General features: G+C 38.5%; 1 protein-coding gene across 1 annotated transcript; it reads right to left on the bottom strand.

Moving 5' to 3' along the window:
• Positions 1 to 1,466: 1,466 nt before the first annotated feature.
• On the bottom strand, positions 1,467 to 27,006 carry npffr1l2 (neuropeptide FF receptor 1 like 2). The gene is made up of 3 exons (XM_053325277.1): positions 26,664 to 27,006; positions 2,767 to 2,866; positions 1,467 to 2,442 (listed from the first exon to the last, which is right to left on the bottom strand). The coding sequence occupies exons 1-3, from the start codon at positions 27,004 to 27,006 to the stop codon at positions 1,467 to 1,469; spliced, it is 1,419 nt and encodes a 472-aa protein (XP_053181252.1).
• Between the last annotated feature and the right edge of the window lie 524 nt (positions 27,007 to 27,530).

Here is a 27,530-nt window from a genome sequence, read left to right as displayed (position 1 = left end):
AGAAGTATATTGTCTAATGATATACTGTGTATTTTTACTGCATTGACAGGGAACTGCTCTAAAAATGTTGCTAGCACTAGAAACATGTTTTACTTTAAACGTCAATCAACATTTAATTTTCCTTCCAGTAAGAAAATGATTGATTTTCCTGATTACATTGAATATGATGTTGTTTTTAGATAATGATAACTAAAATATTAAGATACATTTGAGGGCCAACATAAAGTAAATATAATAAAACAACTATATACATACATTATATGAGCTAAAAAAGTATAGTTGTTTTTTTGTACTTATCTCCCATAAACGATCTTAATGATTGATTGATTGTAAAAATTGTTAATTGATCAGTCATAAGCACTTATAAACAAATTGTAAATTGCAATAAATAATGCAAAAGGAGGCATTACAATTTGATGTATATGGTATATATGGCTCTGCGCTTGGTGCCACTCTTGTAGAGGCAACCCGGTACAACAACATGAACACAACAACATGGTAAAGAGCATCTTAGATAATTGCACATAATCCCTTCATGCTTAGGTATAAAGTATGTGGGGGAGACAGCAGCAGCATAGCACTTGTCAGCCTTTAAACAGGCCACAACTGGTGTGCAGTGAAATGGGATCGGTGATGCTATGCTTTGTCAAGTGACAGAACATTGTGTGATAAAATGTTGTGCTTGGATCATATTACCTCTGTATTTAAGCAAGTATACCTTTTGCAACCCTTAAAACCATCTGGAGGTCAAAGCAGTGCCACCTAAAAACCAAGATCTGACTATAACAGCAATATTACATCACTTCTGCTGTACAGCTCAGAATGCTTTGAGTGTGTAGATGAGAGTAACATGAAAAACATCAATGAATTCCACGGTGGAGGTCTCAAGAAGATATGTTGCAGCTTTCTGCCAGTAAAGATGTACAATGAGAACCTGCACACGAAAAAAAGTTTCCATGTAGTGCTGGAAATTAAACATCGGCCGCTCCAACATCCTCAGAATGGAGTAGCCTTGTGACAGCCTTTACCTTGAAAGAGGAAACCAAAAATAACCTGGCAGAGAACTGTTGCCTCGGAATTGAAAATCTAAAATGATCTTGGGGCGAGGCACAACATACTGCACAGGATAGGATCTGATGTAAACAGGTAGTCACAGTTCCACAGGGAACAAAAATGTTTAAGTAAGCAAATAAGGACAAATTAGTGTTCTTTCCTAAAATTACAGTAAGCCTTAGGTATAATTTATAGCTCCAATGATGCTAGCTGTGCTGTTCCTGATTGGCTGAACATTAGCATTAGCAATTTTCAGTGCTTATGTTTGATGCCGTCTAGAACTTGCAATGTGTAACCATCCCTCCAAACAGTAGACACATTACATATCAGATCATTGATCCTTTCTACTTTATTAGTTTCTGGATAACTTTATCAAAACTTAGTTATAGGATAACTAAGTTCACCTGATACACCTAAACTCCCAGTGAACTAACCTTCCCTGACTCTTGATCACTGCTTTTCTGATTCATAGCAGCCATTTCTAACCCCTGATCTGAAACACTTCTCTCTGGGCGGGCTGCCACACATATCACCCTTGCACTCCTTTTCATCTCAGCTGTTTCAGTCAAACTGTTGTCATTGTGGACTCGATTTCTCAGACCCAATACTAGGCGATTTCTAGTGGCATCTTTAAAGTCAGCACCTTCACAAGGTGCTTGGACAGACCTTCCTTTCCTAAACAACCTGGCAATCCTCATCCACAGCTGGCACTGCATCAGACAGCAGAAAGTCTTGGACTTGCACACTGCCTGGAAGCCCCTCTTAAAATTCTCATTGTAGTAACCATAGATAATTGGGTTGACGCTGGAATTGGAGAAAGCCAGCCAGTGGGCAAAGGGAAAGATGTAGCTGGTCAGAAGGTCCAGCTGGTCTCTGTCCAAGCCTGCATAGTCTGTCATCATCATGAGGGTCCAGAGTGGTAGCCAGGACAGCATGAACAGCAAGGCCACCACGATCAACATCTTTATCACCTTGATCTTTTTCTGTGATATCATTCGCTGACCACCCCTTCTACCCCTGACCTGGACTGTGGCATTGGCCAACTGGGGATCTCTGTTTGCAACCACAGTCGAGAACAGTTTAACTCCAATGTTTCCATACATCACTGTAATGACTGTGAGGGGCACCAGGTAGATGTGAGTGAACAGAACTGCTGTGTAGATCCTTCTCATCTGTGGGTTGGCAAAGTCTTCATAGCAGGTGTAAAGGGTGTATGTATGGTTGAAGTCACCATTGTACACCATGTAGTGGAAAGGAACTTTCTCTACAGTCAATGCCACTGCAGCAGGACACATGATCACCACTGCTAGCACCCAGATTAACACAATAGCCGCCTTGGCAACAAGTATAGTTGGCTTGGGTTGTAGAGGGTACACTATACAGCGAAACCTGTAATAGAAAAGTGTAATTAGTCAAACTGAAGTAGGTTAGTCATTTTCCATAAGAACATATTTTTAAACTTATAGTATCCAGTAATTTAACATAATCAACATGCAATGACATCATTAACTTGTTCATATCATATGTTTTTCAAATGGTCAACAAAGTCAGAATGTTTAAGAGGAAAGCCAATCAACTATGGTATATTTTATAAGCTGTAGCCACCAAATATTTGGTATGTTTTACTTCATAAGTGACCAAAATAATATTTTTAGTTATCATTTCAGCACCATTATAACTGGTATTAGGTACCAAACAAGAAAATATATTAACCTTTCCACAGCAATTGCCACCAGGGTGAAGACTGATGCAGACACAGATACGCCTTGCACAAAGCCACTCATCTTGCACACTGTGTTGGAAAAGGGCCAACCTGTTAAAAAAACACATATATCAAGCTAGGGGCTGGACCTCAGTGGAATTGCATGAAATTAGTATCACTCTTTATCTGCAGTTCACAGCTATCAGATTGACCATAATGTGCATACATAAAATTGTTTTTTTAAGGTATATTTTTGGGGGCTTTTTGCCTTTAATGTACAGGTTAGTAGAGAGAGACAGGAAACTGGAGGCAGAGAGGGGGGAATGACATGCAGGATAGGACCGCTCAGTGTGAGATTCAAACCGGGGTCGCCTGCAGCGAGGACTATAGCCTCAACACATGGGGCGGGTGGTCTATCCACTGAGCTATGCTCAACCTGCATAAATAAAATTGTAATAATGTAAGAAGCTTTACATTGGTTTTCAGTTTCAGGCAGTCCGTGGATATTCTTAAAATTGTAAATTTAAGTCTGGAAATGGAAGAAGATTGGTTTTGAACTGGTATTTAAAAATGGGCCAGGTTTGTATCATACTTACTGTAGGTTTAGTAGTGACATCTTCCCAATCACTTTTTATAAGGAACAGCAAATTGCTTTTATAAGTGGAAATGGTAAATGTACTGCATTTATATAGAAAAAGCATTGTAGACTACATATAAATAAGTATTTCAAAATGCTGACAAAAGCAATGAAAAGGTTAATAATATTGCCCTTTATTGAATACTCAATACTTAGACCAGATGGTATGTGGTATGTGTATGTATATATATATATGTATATATATGTATATATGTATATGTATATATGTATATGTATATATGTATATGTATATATGTATATGTATATCCAACTCAATGCAAATGGATGTAGTGCAGGAGCAGTAATGCTGAACCATTATGCTGAACATTTATATTCAACACTTGTGTATACCTTGATAAATTAATTTCATTGCATTGTACCACCCAGGCTGACATTGTATGAAGAAAATCTTTTGAATGCTTGGAGGAGAGCAAACTTATTCAGGACGACCTATTCAATAATGAGGAAGGTAGTAAAACATTCATGATGACTGATGACTGAAGAGTATATGTTTGACACCACACTGATTGTGGATGGTGATGGAGGAGATTCTGGAAGAAGAGGTTTAAGATGATGTGTATAATTATTGCATTATTAATCAAGTGTAGCAAATTGAAATATCATAAGGACCATAAGTGCATGTTTGAACTAATTTACAACAAATAGAAAGAATAAGACTCTTATGGATAAACTCACATACTTTGAAAAAATTTGGTCTCCTCTCACTCATTATCTCACACCTCCTATAAGAAATTGGTATTTCCCCTTCACATCAACAAAGTAGTAAACAGACGGAAGAGTAAGACTGGGTAGTGGGGGGGGGGGGGGGGGGGGGCTCTCTATGTATTTTTGTTTTTATTTATTTGAGTTTTTTATTCTTATCTATTTTTCTTTCTTTGTATTTTGCATTTTATATCTTTTTTTCATCTATTATGTTCTAAGAAAACAAAAAAGTACACTGTGACCTGTACTATATGTGCACAGATGTGTGTATACTGTAAATATGTAACTATATTTCAATGTGCTCTAATATAAAACACTTGAAACAACAACTAATTAGGTGTACTAACATTAAAATAATTTGTTTGCAAATCATGATGTTTTTCCATCTTTACAAGTATTGTTCTTGTCTACCTTCCAGACACATTATGATTACCAATTATTTCTATAGTATATGACATTTGGTAAGTAGGCTCTTGAAACATAAAGGGTAATTATCTTAGAGTTGTATCATTATGTCATTGGATATGTATGATATGAAAGCAGACTTTGGATGTTCACTATGATGTGTACTCAGTACATTGTCTGGTAAATGCGCACAAGTGAAGTGAAATCGGTGAAATCACAGGAAGGACAAACTGAAAAGATAAAAGTTGCATAACCATTGTTTTGATGGGATGGTGATTATGTACCACAACTGTACAATGTTCAAATCAAATAATTAAACCAGCAATAACTTATTTTTGGGCCATTTGTGGACAGGAGAAACACACTTTAAAATCAACTTTTACAAGTTCTATGGATGAAATTGATATATTATCTTTTTCTTTTTAATCGTTAGCAAAACATTTCTTATTTACACATCCAGCAGATATGAGCCAACTATAGAGTCTACAGGTCATCATTTCCTGTGGGCTCATTGTGATGAGTGAGCCTTTTTCACACACAGTACAAGAAGTCCTCAAAGTGTTATAGTTAGAGTTGTAGTATCACACTGCTTATTATTTTTTCAGCTTATTCATGAACAACGATACGATATGTTAACAGAGTAACACTCATTTTCTGACTGAGCCCTGCCAATCCCTTTAAAGCAAACAGTAATAACCTTGCTTCATGCCTGCATTCATGTGCAGAATGCCTTCTGCCAGGTTTACAAATAGAGGAGCTCAGTCTACCACAGTGATGCTGAGTCAGTCTGACATTATTCATTCCCACTGGACACACGTGCTGTAAATATAGTAAAGTAGTACATTGAAAATATGACACTTGAATTTAAATGGCATGGCAGAAAATGAAACTGAGGATACAACACATATACATTTGATAGTCACAGTTTCTCTTTGTTGTTTCTAATGAAAATATGACCTCACTATAAATGTTACACTTTGATATTTGAATTTTTGCTTTTAAGCCCCAAATCATATCATAGTCTACCTTGACATTTATATACTGATATATTGCCACAATGTTCATGAAAAACAATTGTGAAAAAATCTTTATTTTGTCATTCTCTCCATCACTGCTCTAGAGTCTATAATCCATCATGATCATATATGACAGTGTGACAGCTCTCCAGTTTATTATTTTTGAAATCGTATAGAAATACTCAACAGCCCCTTTTTAGCTTGAACACACCCCCTCATATGTTATAAAATCCCAGTTTATATTAAAAGGTAACCCTCTCTCAAATCTTCATTCAGAAATGAATAACAACTCTTCCAACAAAATGCCTTGTAATTTCAGTGACTTGTGTTATCAGATGAGGTGAAATGTTGTTGTTGTTTGTTTGTTTTTTCATAACTAATCTTTATTTTAATCTTTATTTGTAGCTGGTTGACACACACAAGATACAGATTTCCATCTGGAACTCTGACTCTTCAAATACATACACCTTGAATCTGCTGTGGATAGTCAAATAAATTGCTGCTCCAGCCTTTAAACAGTATATCAGCCAGACAACATTGGAATAACATTCCTGAACACTATATCATGTTCACAATACAAAAGCCCCCATCATGATCTCTAGGGAAAAAAGACTAAATAGCCTAATATCAATAATAAATTAATATTAATGAGCAAGGGAGGAAGGCAAATGGATTTCAACATGATAAATGAATGAACTGTTTATTAAAGCAAATGCTACTATAATTAATATTACTGTATTAACAATAGATGAAAAAACTACAGTGCCTATAAAAAGTATTCACCCCCTTGGATGTTTTCCACATTTATTGCTTTTGTAATTTGAATCATGGTCAATATAATTTGGCTTTTTTTTTATTTTTATACTTTACAAAAAAAACTATTTAATGTCAAAGTGGAAACATATTTCTACAAAGTAATGTAAATTATTTAAAAATATATAATATATGATTGCATAAATATTTACACCCTTAAAAGTGACTGGCCTAATTCAATAGAGGTCCAGCCAATTATTGCTATTTTCACAAATAGTGAAATGGAGATCACCTGAGTGCAATGAATGTGTCTCAAGTAATTGCAGTGTAAAGACACTCAGGGGTCCAGTTACTGTTTAATCAGTATTCCTGCTATAATTACACCATGAAGACAAAAGCACACTCCAAGAAACTCCATGAAAAGGTTACTGAAGTGAGGGGATGGATACAAAACTAATTCCAAGTCACTAAACATCACCTTAAGTTCAGTTAAATCCATCATTAAGAAATGGAAGTATGGCACATGTGTAAATCTACCTAGAGTGGGCTGTTCTCACACACTGAGTGAAGAGACTGGTGAGGGAAGCCACTTACAAACCTGTGACTACTCTGAAGGAGTTAAAAGCTTCAGCAGCTGAGGAGGGAGAGACTGTTGCTTTATGGGAGAGTGGCAAAGAGAAAACCACTGTTGAAGAAATCTCATATTAAATGACTAGAGTTCACCCAAAGGCTTTTTGGCCATCAGACTAGATACAATGTTTGGCCAACACCAAACACTGCACATCACCACAAAGGATATTATTTTCCAGCAACAATTACACGAAGCATACAGCGAAACCTACAGAGAAATGTTTTAAAGACAACAAGGTGAATGTTGTGGAGTGGCTGAGTCAAAACCCCAGACTTCAATCTAATAGAGAATTTGTGGCTGGACTTGAAATAGGCTGTTTCATCTTGCAACATGACAGAGCTTGAGCTGTTTTGCAAAGAAGAATGGGGAAAAATTGCAGTGTCCAGATGTGCAAACTTGATTGAGACCTATCCACACAGACTCACAGCGAGGGGTGCATCTACTAAATACTGACTTCAAAGGGGTGAATATTTATGCAATCACTTATTTTACATTATGTATTTTTAATTAATTGACATTACTTTGTAGAAATCTGTTTTCACTTTGACATTAAAGAGTTGTTTTTTGTAAATTATTTTTTTAAAGTCAAATTATATTGACCATGATTCAATCTATAAAAGCAACAAAAGGGGAAAAAACGTCCAAGGGGGTGAATACTTGTTATAGGCACTGTATGTGTAAAATGACGTCAGTGGCCTGTAGTGAGAAACCCACAGATAATTATCAACCAACTCTGACCTGTGTGTCCTGTGTGTGAGAGCTAGTCCACACCGCCTCACAGTGTGGTATGTGGAGTGTTCAGCGGCTGTTCAGAAAGCTCTACAGAAGGTGATAAAATCAGCACAAAAGATCATTGGCCGCCCTCTCCCCTCACTTCAGGATATTGCTGACACCTGCTACTTTCCAGTCACCTCTATTTTCACATTCTGCCTTCAGGGAGGCCGTACAGATCAATAAAAACATGCACCGACAGATTCTTGAACAGTTTCTTTCCTAAAGCTAACACTCAATAAACACACACAGTGACTCTCCAACCCACTTTAAAAAAAAAGAAAAAAGTATCTAGTCTCAATACCACTGTAATGGACACTTACAACTCATTGTATTATGAACACAGGGACAATAAAGGCATCTTATCTTAACTTATGTTACTGGTTGTATCAAATTGCCAGTGAACTTTTACACCTGGGGCTTGTTTCAGAAAGCAGGTTTAACAAACTGAGTTCAAACCTGAACTCTAGTTTGACTCATTCTGAGCTGTCAAACTCAGTTTTTTCAGTTTCATAACAAGTGATAATAATTCATTTAGTCAACTCTGAGTTAAAGTAACTCTGAGTAAACCTAATGCCTGAGGAGATAAAAAGCCAGCATCAATAGAACACAGATAAGGCCTCCCTCACAAATCCCTCCATAGACGTCAACTGGTCCAGAACTCAGCTGCCTGTATTATTACTCGAACCCCCTCCATCCACCACATCACTCCTGTCCTCCAACAGCTCCACTGCCTCTCGGTTTCAGTTCCGTATTCAATTCAAAAGTTCTTCTGTTAACATTCAAGGCCTTCCACAACCAGTAATTCTATATTATGTCCTTAAGTGCCAAGACAGGCGCCTTTATATAAAATGTATTATTGTTATTATTATTATTATTATTACTATATCATGATTCACCATGGCAACAAGTGAAAAAAAGGGCTCGATCCTCCTATTTCTCTCCAGTGGAATGCAGCAAAGGAGTAGCAGCAGCAGCAAAAGAACATGAGCTGGTGTAGCAGAAAATTACTGACCAAATAAATGTGTGAGTATTAACTGAAAAAAAAAATAACATTTATCTCAATTGTTCCACTTATCAACATTCATCATACACTATGGCCCTGATTTACTAAGATCCCAAATAAACTGTACTAAATTGCGTGTGCAGTGCAATGGATTGAGCGTTTAGTTAGTGTGCATTCTGCAGTTGATCTACTAAGGATAACTGTGTAAATGAAATCAGGTGGAACAGGGTGGAAACAGCTGTACTTAAATGAGGGTTTTGCGTGTCTTATGGAGGGTTTGGAAGAGCAGGAAGCGCACAAGTGCAAAATTAAATTTGATCCCATATAATTAGACATTCTAGTGGAAGAGGTTAAAAAATATATTGAGTATATATATTGAGAATATATTGAGGCATTTCCTCTAACCCTCTGACCTAGAAAGAGTCATCCATGCACGAATATCATCTAGATGAACTACTGCAACTCGCACTACCTAGGGATCTCTAAAGCCTTCTCATCTCTTACATCTTCCACATCATCCCCACATCCCTGCATCCTTACACTGGCTTCCCCGTTCATTACAAGATAACCAGTGTTGGAGAACGTTACTTTTGAAAGTAATTTGCTACATTACAGCATTACCTTCTGAGAAAAGTAACTTTTGAGTAACTAAAAATGAAAACCCCTTTGTGATTCCTCATGCAATTAGTCAAGACCTCCTTTAAATCTAATGACTCCACCACCATCATCACACAGCCAAGTCTGTATGGAGCTAAACTAGGGTCATATGTTTTATTAACTCAAAAAAGTTATTTGAAACTGAAATTACAAGTTTTGATACTGAAATATGAAGAGAAAAAAAAGTGTTTTAAAATATATATATATATTATTGTAATTTGAATAAATGATTTGTTTCCATGCAAATCTTTTCATTTTTACAGTTTCAAAATTTTCTTTTCAGTTTCAAATCCTTCTTTCAGTTTCTACGGAAGCGTATTGCTGCCACACCAGAAAAAAAAGGGATCAGTATCATGTTATAACGTGATAGTATCATGTTAAGCTTCATTTTTTCCATATTTTAGAAAGGGGTACAAATCTGCTTGTTGCATCCATGGGTCCTTGGCAAACTCGTGTATGATGCAGCATCCTTTCTTTGAATGATTTTCATCATAAAAGTCCCAGAGTGGTTGTTTCTTGATGGTCGCACCACGATATTTCATAAAATCATCATTGTCAAACAAAGTTTGTTTATATGCCATGACGGAAAAATAAATACAAATGGTTTGCAATTTTGTACAGTACTATAAAACACTAACACAAAAACACAAATTTGAATAGTTTTGGAGTAATTTCAAATAAGTTTTCATAACAGCAGTCATGGCCAGATGGTCGCACTTTATCACTTTAAATAAAAGAAAAATGACTAATAACTTGTGTTTTTGAAAACTTAAAGTGAATACATATGAAGGAAAGCCACTACATATATATGGTATTTATTTATCCATTTAAACCTTTTTCTAACTATATAAAATGCAGTCGGACTGCAAATGTAGGCGTCACGTCATTGACCCATATACATTAAAGCTGCAGTTAGTAACTTTGAGGAGAGAGAAGACTCACGCCTGGTTCACACTGGAGGCGGAAGCGCCGCGCCCCGAATTTCTCGCGCGACCCTCAACCCTTCAGTTCACACCAGACACGCATTTCTCCGCTGGGCAAGCTGCTCTGCTCCTCAGCTGTTCTGTATTTACACTTTGAGCTGTTTTTTCACCATGGGTAAGTAAACAATTATAATGCCATGTTATCCTAACAACTGTAAATGTATTTCCACTTCATAGATTATTTTTCTACTTTTTTATACTATTTTTATAGTACACACACACACACACACACACACACACACAACCACACACATACACACACACGGATCATATACCAGCCTTGTGTGTGTTTTTTATCATAGTTTTCAGTGTCAAACATTTATTAACAATGAAATAATGTCCAAAACTATACACAATGCAACCTAACACTTACATATAAAATATTAAAAAAAAAATATATATAAGAAATTAACATGTAAAAATATTATATATAATATATAATATATAACAACAAAGAAGATTTCTTTACAAACTATGGAATGCTGTGGAGGAGGAGGGGTCTTCTGGGTCTTCCAGCTCTTTCAGCATTGACCTTTTTGCACCTTTTTGTTTTTGTTGCTGTGATGGTTGTCCTTGCTGATGGTGGGACACTGGGGGGTAGTAAATAGTAGGGTGGGGGCTATGACACACAGATGGGGGTTGTGCTTGTCCTTGATATGAAACATCTCATTATCATACAGGTCAAACACCACCCCCGGTGTTTGACCTGTATGATAATGAAATGTTGATGGATACGTTGCCAATGTTGTGGGTTTGATCTTGTTGACTGTGTTGCTTGTGTGAGTCTTCTTCTTGTTTTTCCAAGTCTGTCAGGTATTTCAAAATATGTATTTGTGCACTTGCCTGGGTGCTACGGGGCAGTCTGTTTAATCTGAGTACACGGCTGAGTGCGAAAAAATATATTTCCTCCTCATCTTTAGGCACAGGTTGTTATGCAATATTAGAAACAACATAATGAATTAATATGAACAACAACATAATGAACAACATAATGAACTGCATTGGGGCCATATATGAAAAATATATCCACATCACTGCCCCACCAAAATCTGGAAGCTTGTATTTCAACTACAAAAAGACCTTCTCCATTGTTCTGCTTGCGCTGGTAGATGCTGACTACCGCTTCATCAATATCCAAGCAGGGGACTTTTGGAAGAGCAAGTGATGGAGGAGTACAGTGGGTCTGACCTGGGAATTGGCATGGAGAATAAAACTCTGCACGTTCCTGCAGACTGTCCCCTACCAGGATCGGGCCAGCAAGGGCCAATGCCATTCACCATGGTGGGAGATGCTGCCTTCCCACTAAAAACAAATCTGATGAGGCCACTTCCTGGACAACGCTTTGGGAGATGGCAGAAGATTTTTAACTACAGACTGTCAAGGGCATGAATGGTTGTGGAGTGTGCCTTCAGAATTCTGGCAGCAAGATGGAGAGTGCTGTACACACGGATCTCAATAAAGTCAGAGCATGCGGACACTCTTGTGATGGCTGTGTGCATCCTCCACAACTACTTAGTTAACACATCTGAAAACCAGAGGTGGTCGGAGGAGGCAGAAGAGCGAGGGGAAAGCCTTGAGGATGCAAGAAATATGGGTGGCAATAGAGGATGCAGGGATGCATATGATGTCAGACAAAAGTTGAGTGCATTCTTCATCTCCCCTGAGGGAAGTGTGCCCTGGCAGGACCAGATGGTCTGAACTGAGCTGAACTGAACTGTTTAATCACACCTACTTGTACATAAATGTTTATTTAAGGGGCCATATGTGGGCACATTGTTCTGCTGTGTTTGTTTTCTCAAAATAAATTTGAATGAAAAATCATTTACTACTAGTCATTATTTTAATAATTACACATCTTCTACAAATAGGATGCATTTATAAGAGTTAAAGTAATGTCCTTATTGAATTATTTATGCATTGCTTCTATATATATATATATATATATATATATATTTCTGACTATACTACAAACAATGGCTACATAAAGAAAAATACAACATGCATAGAACTTGTTGATTCAAACAACATACTTACTTGTTGATTCAATTGCTGTGGCAACAGCATCCCAACATTTATCTTTTGTTACTGTTGTCCTTGGAGAATATATGCTGGTGGTCATACAACTCCCTGCACATCTCCACTTCAACAATTAACTTGACATTATCCATCTTCAACAACTCCAGCGTCTCTGTGCCTCTCTCTCACTCTCTCTGTTTGCGTGTGTATGACACCCCACCCCTTATAGCCAGCCCACTCTGTGTCCCTCTATCGTTTGTGTGTGTGTGTGCGCACCTGCCTATGTGTGTCCATCTCGTGTTCTGATTTTACTTACACACACACACACACACATTGCATTCGTCAATCGGGGTTTTTAATTATTGACAATAGTTTTATTTTGAAATGCTTTATTTTTCAAAATCGACTGGATTCTCTCATTGTTGCTTTGTTGACTTCCTGCCTGGCTCGACAAATTCGGCCGCGGCACGCGGAGAAAATAGACCAGATGCTGAAACGATCGCTGCACGACACTTCCGATGTGAACCACACAATTGATTAACATGGGCGCAAAAAGGAAAATGGCTCTGCTCCTCGGCGCTTCGCAGCTGTGCCGCCTGCCTGCCAAAAAAGTAGTAATGATGCAAAGTTGCATCAGATTTTCTTTTGTTGTGGCAAAAAGGAACAGGAATAGTTGGTTAAAAATTAATAACAGATTACCTTTTTGAAAATGTAACAAAATAACATAGTACTTAATTTGCGGACCTAACGCGTTACATGTTACATTAAAAAAGTAATCCAAGTACTCCCAACACTGAAGATTACATTCAAAATTCCTGTAATTGTCTACAAATCCCTAATCCTAATAACCCTAACCCTAATTTATGGGAACTGCCTTGTCACCAATAGAGAAGCCCTTCAGCGGGTGGTTAAAGCCAATACATCACTAACACCCTGGCTGCACAGCGTTGAGGAAGATCCATCAGAAACTTTTGTGCACACACTGCCTGTACAGGGAGAAGGGCATCATTAAGGACAATTCCCAACCCAACCATGATTTCTTTACTCCAGGGCTGTGGGGAGCCAATATAGAAGCCTCAGCTCCAGTATCAGCAGACTGAGGAACATTTTTCCTCTACTGCTGTTTCTGTGCTCAACTTAAACTTCTGCACCCTCAGTACATCTCATGGGATCAGTGCAGACAAGAGAGACACTGCACCCACACTTCCCCAGTATTGCTTGTAAAAAACACAAGTGAGGGAAACGTGGCTGCAATTTAAGAGACTTTGGATGTCCCCTTAATCCTGGCTGACAGCTCCGCTAGATGATTTATTTTATTATTTTCAAAAGAGAGCCAGTTCTTTGATTGTGTGTGATGGTAGCTGTGGGGGAAATATTCATATTTCTCAGTTATTCTCTGGTCATTTTATTTCCTGGGAGCAGTAGACGATGACTTGTCTTGGCTGGTGTAAGAGGCTGTTTCCATAAGCCTGTCTGTATCCTATGGTAACCCAGGTCAGGTGGAGATATGTGGGGATTTGTACAGACTATGAGAATGAACAGCATGTAACCTATGTACAGATTTTGTAACTTCAGTCAATGTCAGTTAGCATAGATGTGTGAAAGAATAAAATCATTTGGAGGTGGTAAAGGTAAGAATTTAGTGAAGGGATTAAATACCTTTGTCTGGAAGTAGATGACAGAATTGAGTGGCATTGCACAGTGTTTCATTGTACTGTTCTCCTTGATTGAGCTTTAATAAATGTCTCTGTCACTGTCATGTCTATATTGTGTTTTCTGGGTTTTTGGTTTAGTGTAACCCTAATCCTAACCCTCTGTGCATACTTTTCCCTCCTCTGCTCATCCACACACCTGCTGTCTAACAGCCTCCTTTGTCTTGCTCAGCTTCTAGTGTTTCCCTCAGTCTGTCAGCTCCTTGCTTGTTCCTTGTCTCGTCACCTGTTCCCCATTACCTCATTAGTTCTATTTGTGTGCAAGTCCTGATTTTCATTTCAGTCTTTGTTGGATCTTTTGTCCAGTTTGTTCTGCTCTGTTTTGTTGAGTTTTGTTTTTGCTTTCATAAACCCAGAATAAATGTCTTGCTCTGCCTGAGGGCTTTTGCACAAAACCTAGATAACGGATTAAGCCGGTTATCCTGAGGTTAACATGAGTTACTGTGGAGATTTATTCTGTGCAGCTGGCCTGCTCCAGACCAGGCTAACAGCGAGGCTTGATTAATTCTGTATGTATTTTGACTCGTTTTTATTTGCCTGCATTAAAATACCACAGATACATTGTCATTCAGTTATTTTAATTGTAGTTAACGATTCTTTATAATCATTGATGTGTCAGTCAGTTATTAATGTTAGGTGCCCTGTCATATAATTTTTATGAAGACTGTGGTTCATGTTGCTGTCAGAGGATTGATAAATACCTATATTACTGCAGTTTTTGAGATGATTAGAAACAGTTGATGAAGCAAAGGTGGATTCAATGAAGTCAGTGACAAGCGCAATACATTAAAGACTGTGTAAAGTGAATTCAGACATTTTCTTCTAAACACATTAAATAGGTCATAAATGTATTTCTAAAAAAGGTGTAAAAAGCATTTCAACCATTTAGATTTGAATTGTGGAGCTAGGCTTCACAAACTGTGTTTCAAGATTTCTGTGTTCAGGATTTAGTGATTAGCATAAACACGCCCCTGCTGCTGTAGAGGTATAAATACATTCAGCGCACACTACTACAACTACAGTCTACAGTTAGCCAGTTAGCTGAATTAGCCGCCGAGCTAGCAGCTAAGTTAGCCGCCAAATTAGCAGCAGAAAGCTCTCAAACGTAGAGTCAATGGCTGTGTCTCAAATGGCGCACTTGCACACTTCAAGCACTATGTTTTAGGGCATAGTGCGTTCACACTGAAGAAAAAGCGAAAACTCAGTGCTCTGAAAGTACCCGGATGGTGCACTTATAACGGACAAAAAATCCAGTGTGAGATGATGGACACTACTCACACTAAACGGACGCCATTTTGCCTACGTCGCGGAAGGGGAGGGACTTTTTGCCCAGTTTTCTGATTTCAATAATGGCGGCCAGCAGCGACATGCAAGCCCGTCACTTCCGCTAAGTGCAAAACGCCAGTGCTCCATTTCAGACAATACTTACCCACGACAGTGTGCACTACAGAGGTAAGTGCTCAGTGCGCACTACGCACTACATTCTGGTGCACTCACGTAAGTGCTCCATTTGAGACACAGCCCATGTTTCAGGTACAGGTGGTGAATTTGATTGACAGGTGACACTTGGTAGGGGGCGGGGTTGGCAGGCACTCCCACAGCGCTTGGTAACAGAGAAAGAGGCTGAGTTTTACACAACTTTGAAGCCTAATTTCATATATTTGGCGATTTTTTTAATCATTCAAATTTGTCACTTTTCTTTCTTCTTTTTTTCTTCTTAATGCCATGCTATTGTATGGATGTTAGATGTTTGGGTGCTGGATCAATTGATTCTTCGCAAGAGGCATGTTCTTAGATTCAGTTAGAAATGCTGAAAATATGAATGAAGGCACTATTTGCTGTGTACATGTGTATTTATCATTGAAATCATTTGCACACATCCCTTCACCTTCCCTAATATAATTCATACACCTCAAGAAAGACAGAAAGAGCGAGAGAGAGAGATTTGTGCATATGGTTGTAGTCAGGGGCACATTAACATCACTGGAGGCCCCTGGGCTACAGAACTTTATGACCCCCCCCCCCCCCAACCTCCGCTACAGGACTTTATGAGCCCCCCATCCCTGACAGTGGTTGACACACTATATTTTGCCTACGAAAACTTAATACAAGGTCATCTTTGGCTCTGTGCCATTTATTCGTACCATTGTATGTACCAATGTATGTACCATTAACTATGTGCATTTCACTTTTGCAAATGAGCCAACTCGTCTACACACACAATTATATCAGCACAATACTTCACTTAGGCTAATTATAACTGTTCCATAGGCTATGCAACAAATCAAACATATTGCTTTGTGTGCTGTCTACTAAGCTGCGTGTTGGATATATATGGTGTGATTTTATTACATTGTATCAAAATGAAAGATATGGGGGGGGGGGGGGGGGGGTTCTCGCTGTTGCACCATCCCCATCACTTTTACCACCAGATGTCACTGTAGTGCAGCGTCATGTGCGTTATGGTCGAGTGTTCATTAGCCTACATAACTATTCTCAATTTTTAGAGGCCCCCCATGGTGGAGGCCCTGGGGCTGTAGCCCACGTTAGACTGTTCATTAATGCATCTTGCATTGTAAAGTGTTTGTAATTATTCTTTATGGTAAATTTCCTGAGTACCATTTACTTACACTACTCACATATATAAAACAAAGTGTACAGCGCAGCAGCCAGACAGTCTCATAGGACACACATGCGAGAATTCATCTGTACTTCATCTTAAAAAAAGAAGCTACTGTAGCATTTTGATTGAATGACTACATAATTACCTTTGCGAGACGATCGTGTTAACTGTGAACTTTCAACACCGTCACTCAGCTACCGCTGACGTTAGTGGAGCGTCACAGCTAACAGAAAAGCCAGCGGCGGAGTGAGGCCTTGAAATCCATCTGGAATTTTTTCACCAGCCCAGGCCCCGGTGTTATGTCCCAACTGGTTTCCAATTTAACTGGTTTCCTTACCGAACAGCTCCAGCTGTGTTGTCCATCTGTCAGCAGGTTTGTCACAAATTCATGAATATACATAACTGCATATTACTGGAGATTTTTAAGTAGCAGTTAAAAAGTGCTCACTTTCAGAAACACATTAGCTGCAGTAGATGTGAACTGCGTCTTGAAAATCGCCATAAATATGTTGTGTACATTTGTGAATTGCAGAGGTGGAAAGTAGCGAAATACATTTACTCACGTTACTGTATTGAGTAGTTATTTTGTGTATTTTGTATTTTTTAAGTAGTTTTTAAAATTGGTAATTTAAAATTTACTTGATTACGTTTTGAGTGAAGTATTGTATTTCGCTACATTACAAATCGCATCCGTTACTGAGTAAAAAAAACCTTTTTTTTGATGTTGACGTTGACGTTGAAAGCACTTAAATGATCAGCATCGGGCGCCAAGTCTTTCCGGTGGAGATTGAGAAGATGGAGGACATGGATCAGGCGAGCGAAGATGGCCCAGAGAGTGTTTCAGTCGAAATTCAAGCTGCCGACGAAAACCCTTGGCCACATTTGAACGAATGTTTTACTTTTACATCCAAAAGGGGCAATAGTTTTGTTATGCAGTGCCAAATGTGCCTTCCAAAGGTGACTCAACTGGCAGCGTTTAATAACTCGACATCCAATCTGCGGAAGCATGTTTTGGTAAGTAGCCTACACAAAGTTTTTTCATGACTAGCAAATTTCACTAATAATTAGGGAATTGGCCTCATGTTTCGTGCTTTCTTTTACTGTCTATGGTTTCGTGGCATTGCTAATTTTCGTCTAGCACTAGCAACTCGTAGGACAATGTAGGCTATGTAGTACGCTAACGTTAGCTAAATTAATTCAAAGAACGTAAGCGAGCCTTTGAGTTTAGTCACATCATATATCAGCAGTGTGAATTGTAAGGGGAGTGCTCAGTTTTTTTGGCGAGGATTGTAGCATGAGGCACTTTGCTTGCTGTGACATTCATCTTTGTAGGTTAGCATTCTAGGTAACATGGGACTTTCAGTTTCCAAGAGCAGATTGTAGTCCTTTTAGGCAAGTCCCTCCAAAATGCAACGTACGTCGGCCACAACTGCGCGTGCACAAACACACACCAACTTCGCTTCAGCGGCGAGAACACATGATTGACTGATGTATTCACTTGTCGACTTTTGACTGTGGAAGGGATATGTGTAGACAACTGCCATACTTGTGTTACAAATTAACCCCATACATTTCTATGGAGGATTCCTTGAGTGCTGTTGAGTGCTGCATTGTGTTTCCTCCTGTGTAGTGCAGGGATAGATCCAGAGAAGTTTTTCTTGTTGTTGCTTCCCCAGAGCAGTGTCTGTCAGATGGCACTAAGGCTGCAGTATGAGAGTAGACATACAAAATATCTCAGACTACATATTAATGTCTACTAATATGCATCTTAAACAGTTTTAATGGTAACTTCATTTGTTCAGGAATCTTAGATTTTTTTTCTTTGTGAAATGTAAAAGACAAAATATGATGAATATAGAAATAGGAAACCTTTTATCTATCAATGTTCTAATTTCAGTGTGATTAATGAACACCACATTGATTGATGTACTGATGAAAGCATTTTCTTTCTTCACAGAGGAAACATCCATCTAAGCTGACCGCTTTCAGTCATGCAAAGAGGGGCCATCAAACCCCAAATCCACAAGCACCAAACCCAAGTAAGCAGGCAAAAATATCAGATTCGATGTCAGTGGGAGGCAACTGCCGGGTGTCACACGGAAAGATCGACAAGCTCATCATTAACTTAATTTGTGAGGGTCTTCATGCATTATCTTTTGTTGAACAACCTGCTTTTAAAGAGCTAGTAGTGGCACTCAATCCCCACATCAAGGTCATTTCCAGACCCACAGTCCGGACTAGAATAGAGGCATCTGCCATTCAAATGAGGAAGAATGTGATACTGCGACTTAGTGAAGTCAGCTGTGTTGCCACAACCACAGATTGTTGGACTGCGCACCAGCAAAGTTTCATTGGGGTTCCAGCTCATTGGATAGATGAGGGAACCTTAGAGAGGAGATCCGCTGCACTTGCGTGCAAGAGACTAAAAGGGTCCCACACTTTTGATGTCGTTGCAGGTGCACTTGATGACATACACTGCCAATATAGAATAAGGGGGAAAGTGGTAAGAACCACCACAGATAGTGGCTCAAACTTCATCAAAGCTTTCAGTGTGTTTGGCGAGCAGAGCCAGTCTGAGGATGCAGAGTCTGAGTCTGAGTCCGAGTCCGACAAAGATTCTTCTGAGGAGGCCCGCGTCAACTATCTGGACACCTGCAGCATCCTGGAGAAGGATAATGGCTTAGAGTACCAGCTTCCCACACACCAAAGGTGTGCATGCCACTTGTTAAACTTAGTTGCCACAGCAGATGCTGACATGGCAGAAAAGAAGAATGATACATACAAGAGACTATCACGTGCAGCCTTTGGGAAATGCCAAGCCATGTGGAACAAGACGGGTCGTTCATACATGGCAGCAGAAGTTGTGGAAGAGAATTGCCAGCTCCAGCTCATTCGGCCAAATCAAACAAGGTGGAATTCAACGTTCATGGCAGTAGAGAGAATCATACGGATCATACAAGAGAAAGGGCCTCCCCTTTCTCTTGTATGATCCGTATGATTGTCTCTCAGGCAATCAGGAATGTTTGTGAAGAATTCAAATTGAAAATGTGAGTTTAATTAGCATTTTAACAGTATGAAATGTTTATAACAGTGCATGACGCTACCTTGTATATTTCCACATTATCCAGTTTTATGGAATTGTTCAATTATTTCCATATATGGCTGCACATTTTAAACTTTTCCTGCTTGATTTGCTAACAATTGTATTTTGATCTGTTATGTTCTGTTAGGTTGAGTCAAGCACAAATTGCTTTCCTGACTGAGTACTGCTTAGTGATGAAACCTTTGGTAAAGGCCTTGAACATTCTTCAGTCGGAGACCAACACACACTTAGGGTGGCTTCTTCCAGTAATCTTTCAGCTGCAAGCAAAACTCGGAAGGCAGGAGACATCCTCCAAGTTGTGTCTACCACTCATCAAAGCCATTCAGGATGGTGTCCAGAAGCGTTTTGGTGAGATGATGGAGGACCCTGAACTGATCGCTGCAGCAATACTTCTACCAAAGTTCAAAACCACCTGGACAGAGAGGCCTGATATCATTGAAACAGGTATGATATCATAATATAATGTCGTACTGTGATTTAATTGTATATCACAGTTGTATCCACTTTTTTTTAATTCAATACAATGTGATAAGTGCTATACTGTTAGTCTCACATCTCAAATTATAATTATTTTGTTATTTGTGGTAATCTTTGCATTATGATGCACTCTTGGTAGATTAATCAAAGCTTAATTGTCTTAAATATTGTTGTTTGTCAATCATAAGGTCTGGTCTATGTCAGACAACACCTTGACCAGATGGCAGTGGCTGAGGTGGAGCAAGTTGGACAGCATTCATCAGATGAAGAGGATTTCTTCTCCTCGTTGAAGTCCAGAAGGTCAGAAGGTACAGGGGAGTTGGAAGGGTACCTAGCCTGCGCCTCAGACAATATGGATCTGCTCAACTCCTTTTCAAATATAAAAAAACTCTCTTTGAAACTCAACACGGGCCTACCTGCCTCAGCTGCCTGTGAGCGACTTTTCAGTTGTGCTGGATTACTCTTTACTGCAAAGCGGGCAAGGATGAGCGCAACAAACTTTGAAAATCAACTGCTGCTCAAACTTAACCAGAAGTTTGTAGACTAATCCTCTTGAAGGAGGTATGGACATGATGGAGGCTCAGGAACATGCCCCCAGAGTGTAGCTCTGTAGCTGCCTGGCTGTGTTAGCTGTTGGCTGTAGCAACTGAGAAACTGATTGTTTTCAGGGTTTATTTTTCCGTACCAACAGTACTCTGTGGCCTTGACAAATGGAGATCTACATGAAAACTCACCAGACTTCTCCTTTAAGGTGGACATACAAACAACTTTCATGTAGACATACCATGGGACAGGGACTTTTTCTTTTTTTTAGCAGCTGCTATTGAGTTCATTTTACAAGTTAGAAGTTTACTTGACGTGTTTTATCATTAGACGTTAAGCGCCCAGGCTGCCATCAGAGTATTGCGCTATTTTGCTTTTTTCTGAATTGTCCCTGACACTGAGATTTTATTTATATTTTGATCATTCATGGAGTCAACACACGTGATTTAGCCTTGATTTGCATCTTACATGTCATATGTGACATGTTTTATTTTGTTATTGCATTTGTATAGATTTTGTATACATTTGCATAGATTTTTATTTAAGTAAAAACAAAATAGTTTTGGATTTGCAGTATGACCCCTTGTCCTATTTTCACTAAATGGGAAAGTTATTAGTTTGGTCATTTATGGAGTGAACACTTAATTTGTTTAATAAGTGTTGTTTATGTTTGTGAAGAAAAGGATGGCCTTCAGAACCAACAATTTATGGCACTTTCACTTGCAATTGATGGTTAAATGTTTTATGGGATGGTCTGAACTAAAATGGCACATTATACCTTTCTTAGGGTCTTAAATGTCATGTGTGACATGTTATGTTATTACATGTGTATACATTTGTATAGATGTTTATACATTTGTATAGGTTTTTCTTTAATTAAAAAGAAAATAGTTTTGCATTCATGACCCCTTGTCCTATTTTCAGTACATGGGGGAGATTCTCCCTGCCTCGTTTTAGTGTTTTTAAAAAAAAAAATGTAAATGTAACTAAGTAACTTTTACTTAAAGTACATTTTAAACAAACTACTTATTACTTTTACTTGAGTAATTTTTCAGATGGGTAATTGCACTTGTACTTGAGTAATATTTTATCAATGTATTGGTACTTTTACTTGAGTACAATATTTTAGTACTTTTTCCACCTCTGGTGAATTGGACTTGACCCGATTTTGCAAACTATTCATTCATTGGATGAGCCCTTGTCTCCCTTTCCTAGCAGGCCGTGCTCCATTCCACATTTTAAGAACAAACAAAGAAAATAATATATTGCAGTTATAATTTTTAAATATACAACCATGAAAGTTGTAGAATACTGAAAAAGGAGTTGATTTAAGTTGCAAAATTGGAAGTGATAAGAAAGAACAGTAAGAAAGCGTTATAAATACATCGGCCAGTCTGCGTTTTATTCATGACGTCGTTATTTTTGGGAAATGTCTTTTGTTAATTGTAATTTTATTGTGTGACCCTTGACAGAGGCAAACTCCTTCCCCTTGCTCTGGGCTACGATGGGACAAAATATGACAATGGCTGGATATATAACAATGTTAATTACAGCGAAGCATTCTGATTCTCCCTTAATTTGTTATTCTTAACCAGACAAGAGACTGTAATGCTGTGATGCTTTGAAATGTGTTAATTAATTAACGTTTGGCTGCGGACCATTTATCTTACATACCAGTTATGTTTCAAATATTTAACAGCATGCAAAGTCATTGATGAACAGTAGAAATAATAAAACAGTTGCGTTGAAACTGAAAACCTGTGTAGGCTAACTTTTTCCCCCACACAATAGTTGCATCTCTATCATGTCTATCCAGCCCCTAACTCTGATCTCTTTAAACCAAGGAGAAGAACGCTGAGACAAAAAAAAAATGAAATACTGTACTGTAACAACCATACAAACACTTAATGTAAAGTGATTGCACTATGTAGAAGTGATAAATACTCACTAGTATTTATTTATTATTCTATTATTGTTAGTTTTTACAAGGTTTTAACTTATTATAATGGCTGCTGCTGTTTTCCTGCCCCTTTGCACAATTTTTAGTTGTATGTTGGTTTTATTTGTTTGTTTTTATTGTGTGTGTGGTATTGGTGTATGTTTGTTTGTAGTGTCTTCATAATATGGTGTGCATTGTTTGTATTCTTAATGTATTGGAGGAAGCCAAAAACACATTTCCACTAAGATCACTAATCTAATCTAGCAAGGCCATGTCCACCACAAATAATGCTCTCTATGAAAGAATAAAATGTAAGTAAGTTCAGCACAATACTACATCATGTACAATAGACACATTAAGTGTTACTGTGATGGCCACAGCCACACAGGGTAAAATCTAATACACTCACTTTCTACTTTAGTTTGATTTTCTACATAGGTTAATTTAATTTGCAGCCACCCACACCAAACAATTAATTTCGATTTAGAAGTTGTTTATTTACTTAAAGCCTTGCATTGTCGGAATGCACACATTTAAGCAATGTAGGGTTCTGTATAATTTTCTGTTGTATTAATCATTTCTTTCTTCGTCTTGAGTTACCGTGGTTGGAGGAGGCCTCATCCTGGTGGAACAAAAGGCGGGGCTAAGGGTGGAGCGCTTTTAATTTTTGGGCCAAGCTCATCAGGCTGGACCACTTCCTGCTGTGCCATGGGCGGGATTTGGGTTTGTTAGCTTGCTTTGTATTTAGTGTAGTTGGCGTCCATTTTGTTTTCTCCATGTGTATTATTTGGTTTGGCCAAGCCATTATTTATGTGCTCCCTTATGTCATTAATTCAGGTCTGTTCTGTTCTGATTTCAGTTCTTTGTTGTTATATTGTATAGCTATCTTTTGTTGACCTCTTTTATAGGCTTAGTTAATAAGTTTGTCTTGGTTTTTGTAAAACATTTCATAATTATTCACTATAGAAATGAACAAGTTATTTCATATTAATCATTATTACAAACCTTTCCGGGCCAAGGTTGAGTATTCCTGAAATAAACAGGGAGGCGGTTCATAATCACTCCCATGACAATAACTGAGGAGTGCAAAACTGTTAGTTTGATGAAAAGTACCCAAGGAAACAAGATGATGAAGTATGTCAAAGGTGGTGTGACGGTGGTGGTGGATTCATGTTTGGCTCCACAGTGGGAGAGGAAACATTAATGTTAATACATTACAATATCCTATTGAAGAGAAGCCTATGACAATGACTCTCTTTTCTAAAACTTGAAGTTCTTTTTTTAATTACTTAGTTATATGTCATGGAGAGCCTGAAGAACTCACTTGCCGTGCAGCTGACGGTTTTTTCCACAACACTGCCAAATACCAAACTATAAATCACTGCAGGTCTGCTGTAACCCACTGTGTAATTCCAGCTTTAAGCAAGAGTTAGGATAGGATGACCCTGATGAAGGCCGCAAGCTGAAATGTGTTGGTCTGTTAATAAAGTTCTGTAGCCAAGTTCATTCCTACTGAGGATCAGAGTTGGAGTCCAAGACTTTATTGATTATGATTTTTAGTTGGAGCTATTAATTCAAATACAGCCATTTTAACTTCATGCGCTTTTTTTATTAAACCAAACTAAGTAAGGCCTAAAAAAAGTTAAAAGTTTAATGTGATTTGTCTGTGAAGCAGAAATCAAATGCTGACCTGTTTGAAATCACTCCCTTTTTAAGATATAATATGGTGCATTATATTTACTGTCCACCACTTTGAGTGTCAAAAGAGTGTATGCATTTAACTATCCAGTCAGCCACTTGCCCTCTCTCCTCTGGCTTCTAAAATATTGGATTTTGTTGGTCTTTTGTGAAATATATATTTTAATAATGTGCAATAAACCTATTTTGAGCTTAAGTTGCAACTCATATGTGATCTTCCCTCCTTTGTTTAGGGTTCTAAGAAACTGGGGGCTCGTCCGAGATCAAATTATACATTTTTGTAAAATGAAATTCAGTCTTTGTGTTAAGTTGTTTTTCATCTCCTGTGATCCTACAATTTGCTTGTAGGTATCTATGAATTTTGTGTTGTTCTTTTGGGGTGAGTTTTCAAGTTTCTAGGCATTTTTCGGGATGAGCTCGCACCCCAAATATACATTTATGGCCTGAATTGACTTTCCTGCAATACTTTGCTGAAGTGTATGATGGGCAGGGATGGGCACAATTACATCAAAATGTATTTCCAAATAACCCTAACCCTAACCCTAACCCACCTTAAAAATGTATCTAATAAGCTACAAAATACAGCAGCCAAAAAATGTATCAAAATAAAATACTGTATTTTTGTATTTTCAAAATACTACACAATACTTCTTTCCCCGGCTGTGGCTCAGGAGGTAGAGCGGTCGTCCTCCAATTGGGAGATTGGCGGTTCCCAGCTCCTCCAGTCCACATGTTGATGTGTCCTTGGGCAAGACACTTAACCCCAAATTGCTCCCGTTGCTGCGCCAACGGTGTATGAATGTGAATGAATGGTTAAATTCCTTCTAATGAGCAGGTTGGCCCCTGCCATCAGTGTATGAATGTGTGTGAATGGGTGAATGGCATGTAATGTAAAGCGCTTTGAGTGCTCGCAAAGACTAGAAAGGCGCTATATAAGTACAGTCCATTCATCATTTACCATTGTCAATCATTTCTTATTTGAAATGTGCAAGAGGTTGGAAATGTCCTTGTTTGAGGTAGGAAATTATCTTGTCACCATAGCATTGAAATATTTCATAGGTCAGAGAACATAGACAAATTTAAAGTCTAGAAAAAAAACCTGTAAAACAGAAAAATGAAAGAAAAATAGCAAACTCAAGTGTTGCTATCAAAGCTTGTGAACTCAAGTCCTTGTGAGCAAAGGACTATGTGTAACCTTAGCCACCTTAGCTAGTGGTGTCTCCTCAGTTGATGCCTTTGAAGTCAGTGTAAAGTAAGAATAAATATGTGTTCTGAGTTTGACATGCCACAGAAAAGTGTGTTGTTAACTACCCTGCCAAATTTGAATTAAAAAAATCGCCAAATATATGAAATTAGGCTTCAAAGTTGCGTAAAAAGCAGCCTCTTTCTCTGCTCCCAAACGCTGTGGGAGTGGCCACTGAGTCTGCTGAAACCCCGCCCCCTACCAAGTGTCACCAGTCAATCAACCACCTCTACCCGAAACTACCCGACACTACGTCTGAGAGCTTTCTGCCGCTAACTCAGCTGCTAGCTCGGCGGCTAACTCGGCTGCTAGCTCGGCATCTAATTCAGCTAACTGGCTAACTGTAGACTGTAATAGTAGTAGTGTGTGCTGAACGTATTTATACCTCTACAGCAGCAGGTGTGGGTTTACGCGGCAGTGATTTTCAGACCTGCCCACTAAATCTTGAACACAGAAATCTTGAAACACACTTTGTGAAGCCTAGCTCCACAATTCAAATCTAAGCGGTTGAAATGCTTTTTACACCTTTTTTAGAAATACATTTATGACCTATTTAATGTGTTTAGAAGAAAATGTCTGAATTCACTTTACACGGTCTTTAAGCACAACTAACTTCTCAAACAGTGTTGCGTTCAGGAAAATAAACGCCTGTCCGTAGTGTGTGCAATGTGCATGACCATAGCAAGTGTGAAACAGCGCCAAAAATTCCCAGTGGCCAAGAGCGATAACACAGGGGCTTGACAGAGAGACAGATATTTTGTGCTTTATAGATAGATAGATAGATTGATAGATGTCATCACAGAGTTTCACAGAAAGTATTTTACAGTATTTTGAAAATACAAAAATACACAGGACTGAAGTATCTTAATACAAAATACGAAGGCATTTTCATAATCTCAATAAAATACAAATTACAATATAGTATTTTGTATTTGAAATAATGCCCATCCCTGATGATGGGATATTCATTACCTGTGATGAGGTTGTCCACCAGAGTTGTCGGGATGCAGAAGATGCCCACCAGTAGGTCACTGATAGCCAGGTTGAGGATAAAGAGGTTGGTGACTGTGCGCATACGGCGGTTTCCCAGCACAATTAAACACACCAGGATGTTCCCCACCATGCACAGTAGGAAGATGAAGAAGTAGGCCAAGATGTAGCTGGCAGCCACATAAAGAGAGTGCTGATAGTAGGGGGAAAAGGTAATGTTGGTGACATTGGCAGCGCCATCTAGGCTGGTGTTTATAAGAGCTGCTGCAGTGGCTGATCCCTCCAACTCCATGCTTTCTTCCTCCATGATGTTCAGCACCTCCATCCTTTACAGAAAAAAACAAACAGTGAGAGGAAGAGACCCTAACCCTAACCTTTCTCTCAATTTACAGGTTTGCATTTCAACATGATATATATAACAGAAAAAAACAGCAACAATCCTATTGTAATGACACTTAATTGAGTAGGGATATCTTAATGAACATTTGTTTCTTCCTTTAATCCTCTAATCATTGCATCTTTCCCTCTCATCTGAAGTATGGGGAGCTAAAGAGTGAGAAATAATTAATGTCCCATAATCTGCTTTGCTTCTATTGAAGCAAGATGTGGTAAAAAGACTCATTATGACTAGTCTATATCTACGGCCCCTTCTTGCAGTCGGCGTACAGCGGATGGTGGGTGCAACGGATGTGTCTTTAGGCGTGTTGATCTCAAAATGAAGTGTGGTCATGTGCATTGGTGGTGTGTTTTTCCGCCTTTAAAATAGCAAAAGGGGATTTGGACACACCCCAAAAGCACTTGCGCCATTATATTAATATTATTATTATTATTATTATTATTATTACTCCA

The sequence above is a fragment of the Scomber japonicus genome, chromosome 9 (assembly GCF_027409825.1).
Source record: "Scomber japonicus isolate fScoJap1 chromosome 9, fScoJap1.pri, whole genome shotgun sequence".
Taxonomy (NCBI): Eukaryota; Metazoa; Chordata; class Actinopteri; order Scombriformes; family Scombridae; genus Scomber; species Scomber japonicus.
The sequence above is the reverse complement of the archived record's forward strand: the minus strand, read 5'-3'. Positions and strand labels throughout refer to the sequence as shown.